Source organism: Cyprinus carpio, chromosome B19 (genome assembly GCF_018340385.1).
Source record: "Cyprinus carpio isolate SPL01 chromosome B19, ASM1834038v1, whole genome shotgun sequence".
In the NCBI taxonomy this organism is placed as follows: Eukaryota; Metazoa; Chordata; class Actinopteri; order Cypriniformes; family Cyprinidae; genus Cyprinus; species Cyprinus carpio.
This window is the reverse complement of record NC_056615.1, coordinates 23,866,844-23,884,458: the sequence shown is the minus strand read 5'-3', so window position 1 is coordinate 23,884,458 and position 17,615 is coordinate 23,866,844. Positions and strand designations below refer to the sequence as shown.

General features: G+C 35.7%; 1 protein-coding gene across 2 annotated transcripts; it reads left to right on the top strand.

Annotated features, from left to right (window-relative positions):
- The first annotated feature begins 1,721 nt into the window (after positions 1-1,721).
- Positions 1,722-16,185, top strand: LOC109065292 (F-box/LRR-repeat protein 20-like). 2 transcript variants are annotated; one of them, XM_042744802.1, is made up of 16 exons: positions 1,722-1,862; positions 1,949-2,249; positions 6,758-6,819; positions 7,026-7,080; positions 7,329-7,403; positions 7,533-7,627; positions 9,434-9,502; positions 9,575-9,670; positions 9,753-9,879; positions 10,730-10,804; positions 10,888-11,018; positions 11,109-11,169; positions 11,285-11,329; positions 11,596-11,652; positions 11,933-12,145; positions 12,910-12,942. In XM_042744802.1, exons 2-16 carry the CDS (start codon positions 2,208-2,210, stop codon positions 12,925-12,927), a joined length of 1,221 nt encoding a protein of 406 aa, XP_042600736.1. In that variant the 5' UTR covers positions 1,722-1,862; positions 1,949-2,207; the 3' UTR covers positions 12,928-12,942. The 2 variants fall into 2 exon arrangements, with proteins under 2 accessions (XP_042600736.1, XP_042600735.1); XM_042744801.1 differs by lacking the exon at positions 12,910-12,942 and adding an exon at positions 13,091-16,185 and having other exon boundaries at positions 1,732-1,862.
- Positions 16,186-17,615: the final 1,430 nt, after the last annotated feature.

Below are 17,615 nucleotides of genomic sequence, written 5' to 3'. Positions count from 1 at the left end.
GTAATGATCATTTAATAATTTTAATAATATATAAGACAAAACACGAATTAATTACCGACTTTATTATTTTACTGTCGCAGATGTAAAGTCACAGACTCTTCTTTAGCAAGTTAAACATTAGTTACATCATTTCTAAGCAAACCTGTGATATCAACCTATAAGCAAGAAGCCTTTAAATGTTTATCCCAATTTTACACTCGTCACGTATGAATACAGAGAATGCGTCCTTTCAATTACAACGACAACATAATTAATTTCCATGAATAGTATACCAACAACAGACCGAAAAACTAAAGTTCTACATTAATAAATGAATGATGCAAAAAGTATAGTTGTCTTAGTCTTGTGCAATAACACAATTTAATACAGTGTTATTTCACCTTCGTAAGCATTCGTCAGCGGTGAATATAAGCCGGATTTGTAGTTGATTAATTTGATGTAGATATCCTTGTATTTTCCAAAGAGCTCGGTGTTTGTTTTCACATGTTGACGTCGCGCGTCGATGACGTCAGAATGTGTTCCCAGTCTCTAGCGCAGCGAGGTTTTCACAGCTGATGTTGAGAAAAGTCTGAGCTTTAGTATTCACATAACCCTAAAAAGTCCTTTAAAGGCTGTTGCATTTATAAAGCGAAATCCCTTGTTACAACATTACAGAAACAAAGTACTGAAAAGGAGAAAGTAATCATTTCTTCACAGCGCATTCTGTTCAGTTTATGTTCCATGTTTTTTTTCTTTTTTTTTCTAAATTAAAACGCCATGAACTCCACCATGAACCGAATAGTTTACCATTACATCACATATGTTAATCATTTGTATATTTTGATTATATATATATTTTTTTTACACAAATTAAGTTTTAATATTTATTATGTATTGATAAGAGGATTTTTTATAATAATCTCTCTCTCTCCACACACACACACACACACACACACACACACACACACATAGATTGATATTGATATATAATGAAAAAACCTTTTGATTATCCCTAGAAAAGAAGTGCAGTAACTTTTTCTCTAAATAATTTTATTTATTTTTTTATTTTAAAGTCTTTATCGGCAGTATTTTACGATTAGTATAACTTCAGACATATTTTAGATTGGTGCCTTTAGGATGTATACAGGAGGTCTCTAACATTCATATCTGAAATAAAACCTCTAGAAGATGTGCAAGATTTCAGTTTACTAAAGCATTCCATCTGACGAATATTTGTTTACAGTACTGCACATAAAGAGCTGAAATGTGTTATTGTGAATATAATAGTAATAAAAATATTTTGAATTTTCTTAACTTATTTTCTCTGACATGACTTTAATTTGATTTGTGGAACCGTGTTGTTGAACCATTCAGTGGTGTAGTTTGTTTGGGAAAACGCTGCCTCGTGTTACCACCACGATTACGTCAAATGACGAAGACCATCTTTGAGTTTTCATTGGCTACGACCGCCGGAGGCGGGGCTAACACATAAAACCCGGAAACGAGCATAACAATAACAAGAAAATTAATGATTTGCAGTCTGTACACTTTCCATACTACAATAGGACAAAATATCGCACTTTTCACAAGTACTTCGCACACACCGACCCACAGAAATGTCTTAATATCCTCAGCACGCCAAACAAACAAACTTTCAGTGTCAAACTATAAATAATACATTGAATTAATCTGAATCTATGGCGCTCACATTTTTTTAAATAAATTGATTATATTTTAATCTTGGTAATATGACAACTACAAAATTGGTAATATTTAATCAAAAATGACTTAAATTTGACGTTTAAGACGTTGAACGTTGTCCACAGACAATAATAACTTTAGACTTTTGCTGCGGTTACTACCACACCACACATAGCTTCAAAGTAAGTTACTAAAAATTAATTCAGTCAAATGCGTCTCTACAGATAAAAGTGCAATATTTATGAACAATGTTGACTATAAGGTGTAGTTTTCAGATGGGGAAACTGTCTGGGATCTAGTCATGGTAAAGAGGAGGGGGTGATCCACAACACAACGGGAGATGAGCTTGATTTGTTCATACTTCAGCCACTGGGGCTCTTCTACACCTCCGCCGTATACAAACGCGAGGAAATCGAGCGAAAACACGGCATGAGCTCGACGGAAACCAGCGGCTCCGACGCATCTGACACCTTTTAATCACCGGACGCGCGTTTCTTCCCCGGTTGAGCGACTGTACCGTGTTCAGGATGGGCAAGGAGGTGAACGGCGTCTCTCGGAGTCGCTTCGAGGCGAGTAGCCACTGTTTATTTGCAGATTGACATATCGATGTAAACAATCGTGCGTTTTGTTTTGACTCCTAAACGTCTTAAATAATGGAGGATTATAAGTGTCGTTGCTGTAGAAGAGGCCGAGCTTCCGCAATCATACACATGAGTTCAGCTCTTCTGATCACTTGTCAGTCTGTAAAACACGTTCAGTAATGTATGTTGACCAAAGGCAACGTCAAATCCAGCGTTATGTCTCTACTAAGTCGTTATATTTTGTTTCTTGTCAGGTTTGCTTTGTGTCGGATTGTATAAACACAACCATTGTTCCAAGCTTAACGAGACACAAAAGGTGCTTTAATATCTCTCTGTTATTTATGTGAAGCAACAGTAGGTTGCGATCTAGGCTTCGATTGCTTTTATAAATTAAACTGGTTCGCTGAGATTATAGGAGACGGATAATGGTGGTAGGCCCACAGGCTGAAGTGGGGAAAAACAGCCGGCCAAAACAAAAGCGTGATAGATCTACACGGGCCTTTACGCGTTAAAACACAAGCGCATCACAACTCTTTACTACATAGGACAGTTGGGCCTGTTAACGCAAACATTTAGTTCGTTGCTTCCCTCGAAGTCGCAAGATCAACCGTGTTTGAACAAGTTATAATTGTGTTTACATCGGGTGTGTCTCAAAACTTAGTGAGCTGACTACTTAGTGTGCATTTCGAAGCATATGAGCAGCGTGCTGTGATGCTGTCTAGGTAGGCGGCTTACAAGGTTTGACACACAGTCGTAGTGTTGAGGCACATGGCATTGATGCTATGCTTTAATATCGGGGGTAGTTGCTCTTAAAGATCAGATGTAGACATGCAATGTCAAAGTAAATACATTGTAGGCAGTTACTAAAGATTATTTTGTTATGCAATGCCCCAGTGTTGATCTACCGTGTAATACGTTGGAATATAATCCTATCCTAACCAAAATTTACCACGGTATACAGTTTCCAGCACATTACCACAGTTGTTTAACTCTCTGTACACAGTAGACATAACTTGAAAAGCCATTTTAACCATTCAGGGTGTGACATTACTGACAAATCACCAATAATTTTACATGGGCTAACTGTCCTCTTTGTATGACATTTTAATTTTTATTTCTGATAACAGTTTCAGCATGGCTGATGTGAAAGTGACATAGCACCAAGTATAAAAGAATGGGAATTATTAAATAAACATTCAGCAATTACAATACATTTATTTGTGATAAAGTTTGTGCATTATTGATAACTTAGACACAAATGGCATAAAAACAACACGCATATTCTGAAACATTCTTATTAACATTTGAAGGACCATTATGACTTTACAATAATAAACAGACCTTTTAAGTGGAAATTATGATTACTAGGTTCGTTTTTGTTGAGATACAAGACCTAGTTGCAGTATTTCTATTGCAAAGAAATGAATGTAATTAGTATTTAAGAAGCACTGCATTGTTACCGGCTTAGGCCTGTTTCTTTTTTTAGGATCGGAGTGATTATCTGGACATTGTTTTGGTGACAGCAGCATGAGAGTTATATTTACAAATGACTGATAGCTAATCTTATGCTCAGTTCAGGCCAATCAGAGCACTAGAAGCTGTTGCATTACATGTAAAAGGAAGTGAGTCACTGTTTTGTCATTAAAAGTTTACTAATGTAACAGAAATGTTGTTTATTAAAATTGTTGTCGGTAGCACTTCACTGTATAATGGAATGAGTGCAAAGATAATCAGAAAACATTCAAACAGTTTTTTACTCTACTAAAGAATAAAAATACCATAATATGTTTGCAGATATTTAAGAAACATGCTATGTTAACATGTTTATCTGAAAAACAATGCTACAGTCAGTTATTCTCCTTTGAAAATGGGTGTTCGGGGCCGGAATGTCGGTCTCTGTTTTGGTTTGTAAAACCCGCCCACTGCCAGTTTACCCAATTATATTTTGGCACCCCGGGTTGCCACTTGGTGGAAAACACAGCGTTTTTAATTTCATTCATCGGCAAGTGCGCTCGTTCCTGTTGGTGTCGTCAATCTGGCAACCTGCGTGTGCATCAAGTCTGAGGAGGAGGGGCCCCCTCTCCAATATTTTGAATTTGGACTGCAATACCTAGTTCAACCACTTGGTGTCAATTCTATATACAGCACCTTTACATTTTTTTTTAAAATAAATAATAATAAAAAAAAGTTTAACTTGATGTACTAAAATAACTAACCCCCCCCCCCCCAAAACTACTAAAAATGATGCACAAAATTACTAAAACGGTAACTAATATATAATAATACCATATATATATATATATATATTTATTTTATTTTATTTTTTGATCGTAAAGTATGACCTGCACTTGTCTTTGTGTGATTCACCCATGTAAAATCAATTACAGGAGACATTTAGATATAAAGGGGATCTGGTCATGAGAAAAGTCATCTGGTGATATACAGTGTTTCAGATGAGCTGGAAACAAGTGATCAGTCATTCCTGGTTTGTAACAGTTTGCAGTCAGACATCACATGGCTCATCCAGAAACAAACAAACAGATGGAAAGTCGCCCAATACAGCATGGATGATAAAGAATAGCTGTAAGCAATCTCACACATTGTTTGTTTGTCTTTCTCAGCTGAGTCAATGCTTTAAAGGGACTTTTCACCCTTAATTGAAAAGTTCAGTCATCATTTACTCCCCCTCATGTCATTTCAAACCTGTAATGACTTTCTCTCTTCTGTGTAACACTTGAAGATTTTCTAACAGAATGTTTAAGCAGTTTTCCATTTACAATGAAAGTGAACAGTCTCTGGAGTCGTGACGCTGTAAAAATATGACTTAAGGCCCGTTCACACTAAAAACGAACCGTAAAGATGACAGTTACTGTATTAGCGTCCACACTAATGTACGGTCTGTTTATTATAAGCCACACTGCAGTTATGTCTCCTGCTGCTTTAAATGCTTGATCTCTTTAATGTCAGGTGGTTTCTGATTGTTTTAAATGTTCTTCATTCTGAAAGTGATTCCAGTGATCTTGTATTTTAACAACAGACTGGCCAGTGCACACAGAAACAATTTATGTGCGCTCCACTATTCTTGGATGTGAGGTAGACACTTCTACCTCACATCCGGTCCGGTCTGAATTATTCAGCAGGACAATCTGTATCTCTTGTTACCACTTGGAAAAAAGGTTTTGTGGTTTGATGGGAGCAAGATAAGACCTCTGGTTTTAATTTCATGTAGTATATTTGGCACAAAGTTCTGCAAAAAATAGAGAACGAGGGATTTTAATTTTTTTTTCCCCCCGAAAAATTTGTGTAATTGTTTCAGTGTTAAAATACAATACAATTGTACTACTGCCAATTAACAGAAAGTGACAAAATAATAAAAAGAATCCTTACCTTGAAATATTATGTCTACTTTAAAGGAGTAGTTACTCCAAAATTAGAGAAAAAAAATACTTACCCCCTTAAGGCTATCCAAGATGTAGATGAGTTTTTCTTCTATTCATCAGAACAAATTGGGAGAAATTTAGCATTAGGTTACTTGCTCAGCAATGGATCCTCTGCAGTGAATGGGTGCCGTCAGAATGAGAGTCCATATTTTTTTATTAAGTGGAAATCAGTTTACTAAATAATAAACTTGACTGACTGCTACTTTAAAGGGGTATTATCTGTGTTGTTTATTATTTATTTTTATGTATACTATATAATTTTGTGCAATTACTTGCCTGTCAGGCGAGTTTGTGGCAAAACCTTTTACAGTGTTTACATGTTGTTTATACCTGCATAAAATGTATTAAAATAGATATTTAATTTCATAAAGTACAATTTGATTTCAAAATGAACCTACATTTTTTTGCATTTTGTGTTTTTCAGTTGAGTAAAAGACAACTTTTCCCTATATATTTCATTATTGAGGATTTCTTTAAAAAAGTCTTGTCTCATTCTCGTGGGATAAGTGTCTCGTCACACCCCTAATTGCTGAACATAAAATCAATTTGATGCACTCTTTTCATTATTTCATTCTTTGATACATAAAACAAACGTAACTTAATTTGATGTCTACACAATGCTTTAAAGGGGAAGTCGTGGTCTAGTGGTTAGAGAGTTTAACTCCTAATCCTAAGGTTGTGGGTTCGAGTCTCGGGCCGGCAATACCACTGAGGTGCCCTTGAGCAAGTGTGTGTTCACGGTGTGTGTGTGCACTTTGGATGGGTTAAATGCAGAGCATGAATTCTGAGTATGGGTCACCATACTTGGCTGTATGTCACGTCACTTTTGGAGTGTTTCTGTACTTTGTTTTATTTAACTTCATTTTTTGACTTCTGTGTATGGTTCATTTTTTTTAATGGTATAAAAGACACTTGTGGTCACAGAAGTATTGGCTTCTTGTTGTAGTGTTGAAAGTGTGCGGTTTGCTGTAGCACACAAACTGTAAAACCCTGTTGTTGACCTTTGAACTCATGAGCCACACAGTTTTATAAATGCATGCCTTTCTGTCTCCTCAGATGTTCTCCAATAATGACGAGGCTGTTATCAACAAGAAGCTGCCGAAGGAACTGCTGTTACGGTTGGTTTGAAACCCATTCTCTCTTCCTGCTTCATTTCCTTATTTTAATAACAATCTTAATCATCTCTGTCTTCTTCATCTCTCCTTGCTGTTTTTAGAGCATAGACTTGTTTTGGAACAAACAGAAATAATGAAGACTTCAATGACTCTCCTGTCACAGCTTTTTGTTAATGATTTTTGCTAATAGTTCTGATGTTTTTCTGCAGAATTTTCTCATTTCTGGACGTAGTCACACTTTGCCGCTGCGCACAAGTCTCACGAGTAAGTGTGTGTTGTGGCACGTTAAGTGTCTGTTTTGACATTTGCTCATTTCACACTTTTAAGAGCCGGGCACTGTCGAAACATCTACTGTAACAGTGAAATATTTAGTGGATTGAATGCTGCTTGCAGTGATACTTCATCAGGATATTTTGAATGGCTGTCTATGGAGAGAAATACATTTCTTTTAGTGAATATGTATCCGTAGTGGATTGAGTTTCTGTTTCTTATTTTCTCTCTCTTTTTCTCAGTCATGGAATGTGTTAGCCCTGGATGGCAGTAACTGGCAGCGCATTGACCTGTTTGACTTCCAGAGAGACATTGAGGTGAGTAGACAGTAGTTGCTCTTAATCTGGACAGTCCGCATTTTTTTCTGAGTACTACAATACAAGTAATTTCAGGCAGTATTTAATACAAAAGTGGCTAAAGAGCTTAAAAAATCTCTTTATTTACAGGGCCGTGTGGTGGAGAACATCTCAAAACGGTGTGGAGGCTTCCTAAGGAAGTTAAGTCTTCGAGGATGTCTGGGGGTTGGAGACAGCGCTCTCAGGTGGGAAAGAGGGAGCGGATGAATGCTTATCTATGATGAGCACGTTTTCCCAGCAAAATGATGAAACTGCTCCTTCTTGAAGACCCATCTGGAGATTGGGGCACAAAAAATGAAGACACTTTTTTTTTTGTAACATTTACATGTATGCATTTGACCGAAGGTTTATCCAAAGCAATTTACACTACTGTTCAGAAGTTTGGGGTCAGTACATTTTTTTTAAAGAAAGTAATACTTTTATTCAAAAATGTTGGATTAAATTGTTTTAAAAAATGACAGTGAAGAAATGTATAGTGTTTCTGTTTGAAATAGATGCTGTTTGAACTTTCTGTTCATCAAAGCACTGTGAAAAATGCGTCTTGCTTTCCTGAAAAAATGTAAAGCAGCACAACTGTTTTCAACACTGATAATAATAATACGTTTTTTTTTCAGCAGCATATTAGAATGATTTTTATAGGATCATGTGAGACAGAAGACTGGAATAATGATGCTGAAAATTTAGCTTTGCAGTGACGGGCATAAATTACAAAAAAAAAAGAATTCAAATATAAGGCAGTTATTTTAAATAGCAGTAATATTTTGCAATATCATAATATTGTTTTTGCAGTTTTTTTTAGACTTCTTTCAAAAATCTTAAAAAAATAAATAAATAAAAAAAATCTTACTCACCCCAAACTTTTTAACATGGTAAATTTGATCGGTTCAATATTTGGGCTTGTATTTTGCATTAAAAATGCTGTCAGTGATAAATATCCCAACTAACTGACAGATAGCACTGAAATAGGTGTTGTGAGAAATCATTTAGTCAACTCTACAGCAGAAAGACTGACCAACCAGAAATACTTTCTGCCTGTCAGTAATTTTGACTTCTGGTTTAGCGACATAAAAAACAGCTGAATTTGCCTGTTGTACCTTTGGATTTAAAGGAGTAGCTCACTTCCAGAATAAAGCTTTACAGATAATGTACTCACCCCCTTATCATCAAAGATGTTCATGTCTTTCTTTTTTCAGTCATAAAGAAATTATGTTTTTTGAGCAAAACATTTCAGGATTTCTCTCCATATAATGGACTTCTATGGTGCCCTGAGTTTGAACTTCCAAAATGCAGTTTAAATGCAGCTTCAAATGGCTCTGAATAATCCCAGCCAAAGAAGAAGTACAAATATTAAGAATACAATTTATATACTTTTTAACCTCAAACGCTCATCTTGTCTAGCTCTGCATGAACTCAGTTTTTTTCCAGTTCAAGACAGTTACGGTAGGTCTAAAAACTCCCATCTCATTTTCTCCTCCAACTTCAAAATCGTCCAACAAAGTAAACACGCAAAGAAGATCAAACGCCCTTTACAAAAAAAAAAAAAAAAAAAAAAACGAAACCAGCAATGTTGGACGATTTTGAAGTTGGAGAGAAATCCTGAAATGTTTTGCTTAAAAAACATAATTTCATTACGACTGAAGAAAGAAAGACATGAACATCTTGGATGACAAGGGGGTGAGTACATTATCTGTAAAGTTTTGTTCTGGAAGTAAACTACTACATTTAATACATTTAAGATTTGCCAGGCTTTCGTGTATGCAAACCTTACGTTAATAGTTTTAGAGCAAAGAACACTTCAGTTTATTTTGTCACTTTGCACTTTATGGAAATAGGCCTGTCAAGAAAGTAAACTGCAGCTTTTACATTCACTTTAGCAATGTTGTCTGCTTTCCATTCTGAAAGACATTTATACTCAAGACATTATTGCAGTTTAAAAGGAAATTCAAGCATTGTTTAATGTTAAATATAAAATTAGTTTTTGTCTTTTGCAGAACGTTTGCCCAGAACTGCCGAAATATAGAGCTGCTCAGCCTCAATGGCTGCACCAAGATCACTGACAGGTGTGTGAAAGATGCCATGTGTGTGGAAATGTTTGTTGATCTCTGTTAAAACTTCTTTCTTTCTTTTTGCAGTACCTGTTACAGCTTGAGTAAATTTTGTCCCAAACTGAAGCACTTGGATCTTGCCTCCTGCACCTCAATCACAAACCTGTCCCTCAAAGCTCTGAGGTCAGCGTTTGCAGATGCACACACTTGCTGGTTATGCAAAACGCTTCTCTAGGGCTAAATGACTCTGTCTGTGTCATTTTAGCGAGGGCTGTCCGTTGCTAGAGCAGCTGAACATCTCGTGGTGTGATCAGGTGACCAAAGATGGCATACAAGCGCTTGTGAGATGTTGTCCAGGACTCAAAGGCCTGTTCCTCAAGGGCTGCACGCAGGTAATTCTGTGCTTTCACAACATGTCCAAGCCTTCTTCGCTGTCCTTCAACCCTTTCTGTGTTATTTAGACACAATTTTAGCTAGCTTTTTAATAAATCTTTAAATGTGCAGAGTGTGCCACCATATATATATATATATATACTATATATATATATATATATATATATATATATATATATATATATATATATATACATAAACTAAAAAGCACATAACTAAATTACTTAAACATAAACTAAAATTAAAATGAAACTAAAAGCAAAAAATTAAAAGCTAATTCAGAATGCTAATAAATACTATAGTCCTGACTCAGATGCATGCATTAATGCAAAAACAAACAAACATAAATGTTAAAAAAAAGAAAATTAGAAATGTTGTTTTGTCAGTTAATTGAAATAAGTAGATACTAAAATGACCAAAAATAAAATATAAGAAAGTTATATAGAAATATAAATAAAAGCACTTAACAAATTTGCTGAAACCTAAACTAAAATAAATCAAATGAAAATATAAAAACTGAAGCACAAATTGAATAGGCCACAATTTTTAAGTCAGATAACCTAAAAAATGTGATTAACATCGGGGTTAACTTGTTATCCACATTAAAACTGGGATTTTTCATACAATGGCAACCTAACCGGGACAAAAAAAGACAAAATAAAAACACAATAATGTATAATTTGATGGTAATAGTGATCATCAATTCTGCAAATTTACGAAAACAATTGCATAAAAATAAATGGGCATTAAACAACATGAAGGTGAGTAAATAATGACAAGTTTTTGGGTGCACTGTCCCTTTAAATCCATTCATTATTTATCTCTCTCTTATGTTTTTTCTCTGCATAGTTGGAAGATGAAGCACTTCAGCATATTGGAGCACACTGTCCAGAGCTGGTCGCACTCAATTTGCAGACGTGTTCAGTAAGTCACACACATTCAGTCGTACAGGGGTCGGGTGTGAATATGTCCTCATGCAGCTCTGTCTGTGTGTGTGAATCGAGCAGCAGATCACAGATGACGGTCTCATAACCATCTGTCGTGGGTGCCATCGGCTGCAGTCTTTATGCGTATCGGGCTGCGCAAACATCACAGACGCCATTCTCAATGCCTTGGGCCAAAACTGCCCTCGCCTCAGGTGTGTAACCCACACATCAGCTGCAATCCCCCATGAGCCAGGTTTTCTCCTCCTTTAACCGATGCATCATTGATCTCTGTGTCTGTGTAGAATATTAGAGATGGCTCGCTGCTCTCAGCTTACAGATGTAGGCTTCACCTCACTAGCGCGGGTGAGTAAACAATCCCACAAACACACTGCACAGCTCAGACCTCCATCTGTGCTGACCCTCCAGAGCTTCTAACAACACACATCCTTATTTTCTCTCACGCTTTCATTTTTTCCAGAATTGTCATGAATTAGAAAAGATGGATTTAGAAGAGTGTGTACAGGTGAGTCACAATGGGTTGGCACTGAGAGTAATGCATAATAATGTTCAAATATTGTTACATACAGTATTAAATGTTATTAATTCTACATGAAGAACACTGCATTTGATAAAACCCTCTATAAAATATTTGTTGCCCATTGAAGTGATTAGTCACTTTTGAAATTTTAATAGAGACCCTTTAAGAAAAGGAACTTGAAAAGTATGGATTATTTTCTATATATAAAAAAGGAATTTGATATTTATATAATTTTTCTATTTTCTCTATAGATTACAGATGGAACGCTCATCCAGCTATCTATACACTGCCCTCGACTCCAGGTTCTGGTAAGAATTAAAACTTAAATTACACTGCATTCTAAATGCGTGTTATAGATCTTACTGTGAACAGTTAATTTGTGCATATGTTTTTGAAATTTTATATTCTCACAATCCAGAAGAAAAGATCTGTTACTATTTCTGTTTCATCATGATTTTAATTAGTGCTGTCAATTTAATTTAGTGTGATCAATTATTAAAAAAAATCAAACGAGAGAAAATGATCAGGTTTTCATCAAGTTGTCTTTATTTGGGTTTTCTTGTTTATGTGTTGTGTTCTCTGTTGCAGAGTTTGTCTCACTGTGAGCTCATCACTGATGATGGCATCAGGCAGCTGGGCAGCGGACCCTGCGCTCACGACCGACTGGAGGTGATCGAGCTGGACAACTGCCCGCTCATTACAGACGCGTCTTTAGAGCATCTGAAAACCTGTCACAGCCTGGACCGCATCGAGCTGTACGACTGTCAACAGATCACCCGCGCCGGCATCAAGCGCTTGAGGGTAAGCCCTGCAGTGTATTATTGTTCCTAAAAATAAAACCTTTTAGGATCTAGATCAGTAGGACTGATTTGCAGTGCTCGGTATGGTCCCAAGAATTGGGTAAAGAAAGTATAGATATTTGACTAAATCATGCAAAGTGGGATCCATTCACTGTGATTTTGGTTGAGTTCATAATTAAAAAAAAAAAAAACGTGGTGCAAGTATAAATGTAACTGGAGAGATTAGTGAATTTAAAAAATGGTTTTCAAATAATTGACCTTAGTGTTTACGTAAATAATTTTTTTCTTTTTAGTTATTTTAACTAAATTATAGTTAAATTGTAGGATTATTTTTGAACTATTACACACATTTGTATAACCTAAAATTGTTCAAAAATACCACAACACAAAAAATTGTTTACTTTCCATTGACTATTATAGTAGTAATATTTTGAGTTGGCGTTTATTCACATTTTTGTCTTTTTTTTTTTAATATAAATGATCTGCTTTTTGCTGTTTTTTATTGTTTAAAAACATATTTCTAATTAGCTTTTTTTCTATTTAAGTCATTTTAGCATATTTTTTATTTAGCAAGTTTTTCATCTTATATTTATAGTCTATTTAATTTCAGCTTTATTTGAGTTAACAAGCTGCTTGTAAGAATAGCAGCACAGATTTTGACACAAGAGGGCGCTAACACAGCACAGTCATCGACCTCAAAATGGAGAGATATTATCTATCTAACATGTATCAGTTTAAACTTTGGTTGTTTTTGCCACCATGCAGAATTGCTGTATCTGTTGACGTTTATTTATGGTAACATTGAGTTTTAACATTTTAGCATTCACTATTTTTCATAAATAAGCAGTCTTATAGGGCGGGAAGTTATCATATGCTAGTGAGCTTCCTGCCAGGTGTACATCCACAATTTTTGAATCATTTTCCTTTTTTCTTGCATCCACTGTAGACTCACTTGCCCAACATTAAAGTTCACGCCTACTTTGCACCCGTGACTCCGCCTCCATCGGTGGGCGGAAGCCGCCAGAGATTCTGTCGCTGCTGTATCCTTCTATGATGTGAAACGGACTGTGCATCTTGACCTCTCACCCCTGATCTACCTAGAGCACATGCTGCTGGGTCCCCGGTCAGATCGGATGGGAGTGACGGAGAGACAAACCCGACACCCACTCATGAGCTTTAATCAACACTACAGTCCATTCAGTGGCTTTATACAAGACTTGTATGGTAATTAAAGTGGACGATTTGGGGAATGTGCTACTTTGTTCATCACAAACTTTTTGGAGAAGAGAACAGTGGGGCTTTTATGAGAAATACACGGCCACTAAAAACATCATCGTGGTTACGTGGTCACTGGTGTTCCTTGTTTTTGGATGGACCACCTCAGTTTGATTCGAGATTATGGTAAACAGGAGATGATCATACGGTAACCAGCTCATGGATTCATGCCTCATCTATAACACACAGTAACTGTGAGCCCCTGAGGAGCCCAGCTTTCAACACACATTCAGACACATCTCTCACATACACACACAGATTCTCTCTTTCTCTCTGTCTGGGTTGCTCTCAGTGGCTCTTTAAACTTAGAGCATGATTGGCTTCCGAGTCTTGCTTTTGTTTTTTTTTGTTTTTTTTTAATCAGTCTTTATCTGAAAATCTCTTCAGAAGGGGACTGAGTTTCAGCCGGCTGGTGGAGACGCAGGGGCAGATGTGAGGTTAAAGATTTAGGCTGTAAATAAATAAGGCGAGAGGGAAAACAGGAACTGTATTGAGCTGATGAGTGTGTGTCACGCATGAGATTACAGCATCTCGTGTGTGTGTGTGTGAAAATCTGTCATTCATGATCATGGAGAGAACGGCAGTGGGCTTCATTCATGAAACAAACAGAATGAATTTCTCTCATGGCCTTGTAGTCTTTAAGAAAAGAAATGCCCCTGAAACGCACTTTTTTACACATTTTCATGAATTTATTTAAATAAATAAAATGAAATTGAATTCAAAATGTAATGATTAAATAATGAAAACCAAAAATATACTTTGAAATATGGTGAAAATGATGTGATTCAGCTTGATGCCACACAAAGAAAGAAAAAAACCCTGTTCACATATATAATGGGCATATAATATATAATAATCGCATAAAAAAACTACCACCTCTGTTCACATATATAATGGCATATAATATATAATAACCACAAAAAACTACCACCTCTGTTCACATATATAATGGGCATATTATACATAATAATCACATAAAAATTCAAATATTAGTAAAACACTAAAGTTGGATATTTTTATATTGTAATGCATATTTTTACACTGAATCTCCAAATGAATGCATCATAAAGATACTTTAAATATTTGTTTAATGGCTTCTTTTTACTCTAGATCAGTGATACCAATATTGTATTGGTACTGTAATAAATTAATTTGTTCTCAATTTTTAAGGATAAAATGAATTATTAGAGCCATCCAACATTACTGTATAAATAAAAAGTCATAATTTTTAAACATTATTAGGCTTTGGAAAAATATAACAACTTCTAATTTAAAATGAAGGTAAAACTATCTTCACATAAACATTTAGCTTTAGTATAAAACTGCCTGTTATTTGTTCTTGTCTCAAATGTCGTCTCAGGCAAGTGGTTTATGTTTAACTACATTAAAACTAATTCACAATGTAGTTAAAACTAAAAATAATATTTTTTTATGATGGATTTTCATAGTTTTTAGATATCAAAATATCTATAAATGTATATAAAAGACATTAGTAAAGTAAAACAAATGGTGAAGGCAGGATAATAAAGCTGTGAAGATCATTTTAAAACTCTTTGAGTTTTAAGTAAACTGAAATGTTTGAAGGAATAGTTTTTACACAGAAATGAATTTGTTCTTGTTTCATGAATGAGGCCTGAGGTGTTTTAGGTCTGTTTATTTTCACGGCTCCACTGATAGTTCTTCATCCACAAAAACAAAGCGAGCAGATCATCAACCGTGAGCATGTACTTTACGATCAATGCGCTCGTGAATCATCCGCTGGCTTGTAAAGTACAATAAATGTAAAGTAAATGGCAATAAAAGCCGTATTTTGAAGTAGGTTTTCTGTATCTTGTGATAGTATGAGACTTGTAGATGTCATCGGGTGCTTTTTGTTTTTTTTTTTTGGCTGATTTTCTGTCAGGTTTATTCTACACCTTCTATTCATTCTATTCTTGAGTTTTTTTTTCGACTTTGTCTGCAGCACATAAGACACATCCTCATTTGCAATCAGAGATATGTTCGTCCAGTCCAGTGTTTTTTTGTTTTTGACCTTGACGTGATCATTTTTAGCCGTGTGTTTTGATACAATTCTGTGATTTTTACTGCCACTTAAAGTGATAGTTCACCCAAAAATTTAAATTATGTCCCTCAAGTTGATGGCGGCCATTGACTTCCATAGTGTTTCATTTTTTTTCTTTTCTTTTTTTCATACTATGGAAGTCAATGGCTAACGTCAACTATTTTACCAGGATTGTTCACAATACCTTTGTTTGTGCTTGAGAAGAAAAAAAAAACTCCTACAACTTGAGGGCGAGTACAGTTTTGGGTGAACTATCGCTTCAATCATTTTTGTGGCACCTGAGATTCTTCATATTGTATGCATATGTAAGTTTAAGACAATCGTTGATCAACAAAACACACTCAGAGCTAAAAAAAAGGAAAATCTGATTCACAAAAACAAAAAAACAGACTTTAGAGACAAATTGCAGCCCAACTGCACGAAAATGCTGTTACATACTGCTATTGAACAGATTCTCTGTGCTTTCTTCAGGCATGCTAAAACTCTCAGACATCCAGTTCAGAAAGAATTTACGCTAAACCACACCCGTGTCATCCTGGAGAAATAAGGCCACTTCCTCCATTTCATCGGTTCTTGTCATTCTGGTCTGATCTAATAGCCATGGAATCTGTCAATATCATTTCCAGTTCATATGTCATTCATCAAAAAGAAAGATTTTATGTTGTCCATAAATAAAAATGAAGCTTATTTTAAGACAAATAAGATTTCTGCATTGTGACATTGTTTTCCATACAGGACAGGAAACATTCAATTATACACTTGAATAATTATTTTTATTTTTTTTAGTGAAAATGTCACTACAAATTGCTTTTGATTTTATGGTGAAATGTGACTTTGAAATGATAAGGTGAAAGCGATAGTCCACACAAAAATTAAAATTGTCATTCTTTACTCATCCTCGAGAATGTTGGTAACCAAGTGACTGGTAGCCATTGACTTCCATAGTATAAACAAAAAAAAAATACAGTTGAAGTCAGTGGCTACCGTCAGCTGTTCAGTTACCAGTATTCTTCAAAGGATCTTCTTTTGAGTTTAAGAGAAGAAAACAAAAAAAAAACTTGAGGCCTGAATGATGACATTATTTTCATTTTTGGGTGGACTTTCACTCCCCCCCATCTCTGACATCTTGTACATGCCGTTTACACATGACTAGGTGTCAGGCTTTGCTTTGTGGAATGCCACTTGGGCAACTTTTGAACTAATGAAATAGTTCTGTTTGTTACTAAAAACATGATCTTATCACACTCCCAACAAAGTTTAGGACTGTGCAGAGACTTTCTATTCTTCTTCCTGCCATTATGCTAGTGTAACAACACCGATTCTTAGTCGCTTTTAGATTTTCTCACAAGCTCCAGTGTCCCTTCCTCACATTTGTCCTTTTAATAATATTGCAGTTACGTGAGAAGGTGAATCCCAAACAGTTGCACTAAGTCATGTGATTGTATAAACTCCATAATACAAGTATTGTCATTTGTAAACAGTATAGTTTTGCAGACATCTCGAGTTGACTTAAATAGTTCACTATACTGGAAAGGCTTCAAAACATTGACATCATTTCTTTATAGTCAACAATACCCTAAATAGTAATCATCAATGCAGTTTGCTCATGTTAGGTTAAAAAAAAAGTCTGTCCCTTGTTCATGCATTTGGCTGTTTTATTGGATTTTACTTCATCTTTGATGCCTAATAAGTTCTGTCCCTTTTGCTTTTCATATCTATGACATTCTCTCTCTCTCTCTCTCTCTCTCTCTATCTCTCTCTCTCTCTCTCACACACACACACACACACACACACACACACACACACACACACACACACACACACACACAACACACACACACACACACACACACACACACACACACACACACACACACACACACACACACACACTCTCTCTCACTCTCAATCAACATGTTACCTGTGCACTTGTTTTCAATGAGTGTGTGTAAGTTGTGGAGTCTGATTTTAAGACACAGACGGATTTATAATCTGGGGGGGTCACAGTTTGAGACGGTAAAATGAGTGATCAGGGCGACGTGGACATGAACTCTGATTTTGGTCCTTGGGGATTGAAACCTTGAAAAAGACTGTATTCATATATATATATATATATATATATATATATATATAT

Bases quoted from the DNA above. Each gene is read 5' to 3' on its own strand.
- LOC109065292 (XM_042744801.1), top strand. From the start codon at position 2,208: ATGGGCAAGGAGGTGAACGGCGTCTCTCGGAGTCGCTTCGAG. The intron at 9,503-9,574 runs GTGTGTGAAAGA...TTCTTTTTGCAG, and splicing joins TGCACCAAGATCACTGACAG to TACCTGTTACAGCTTGAGTA. The intron at 11,330-11,595 runs GTGAGTCACAAT...TTTTCTCTATAG, and splicing joins ATTTAGAAGAGTGTGTACAG to ATTACAGATGGAACGCTCAT.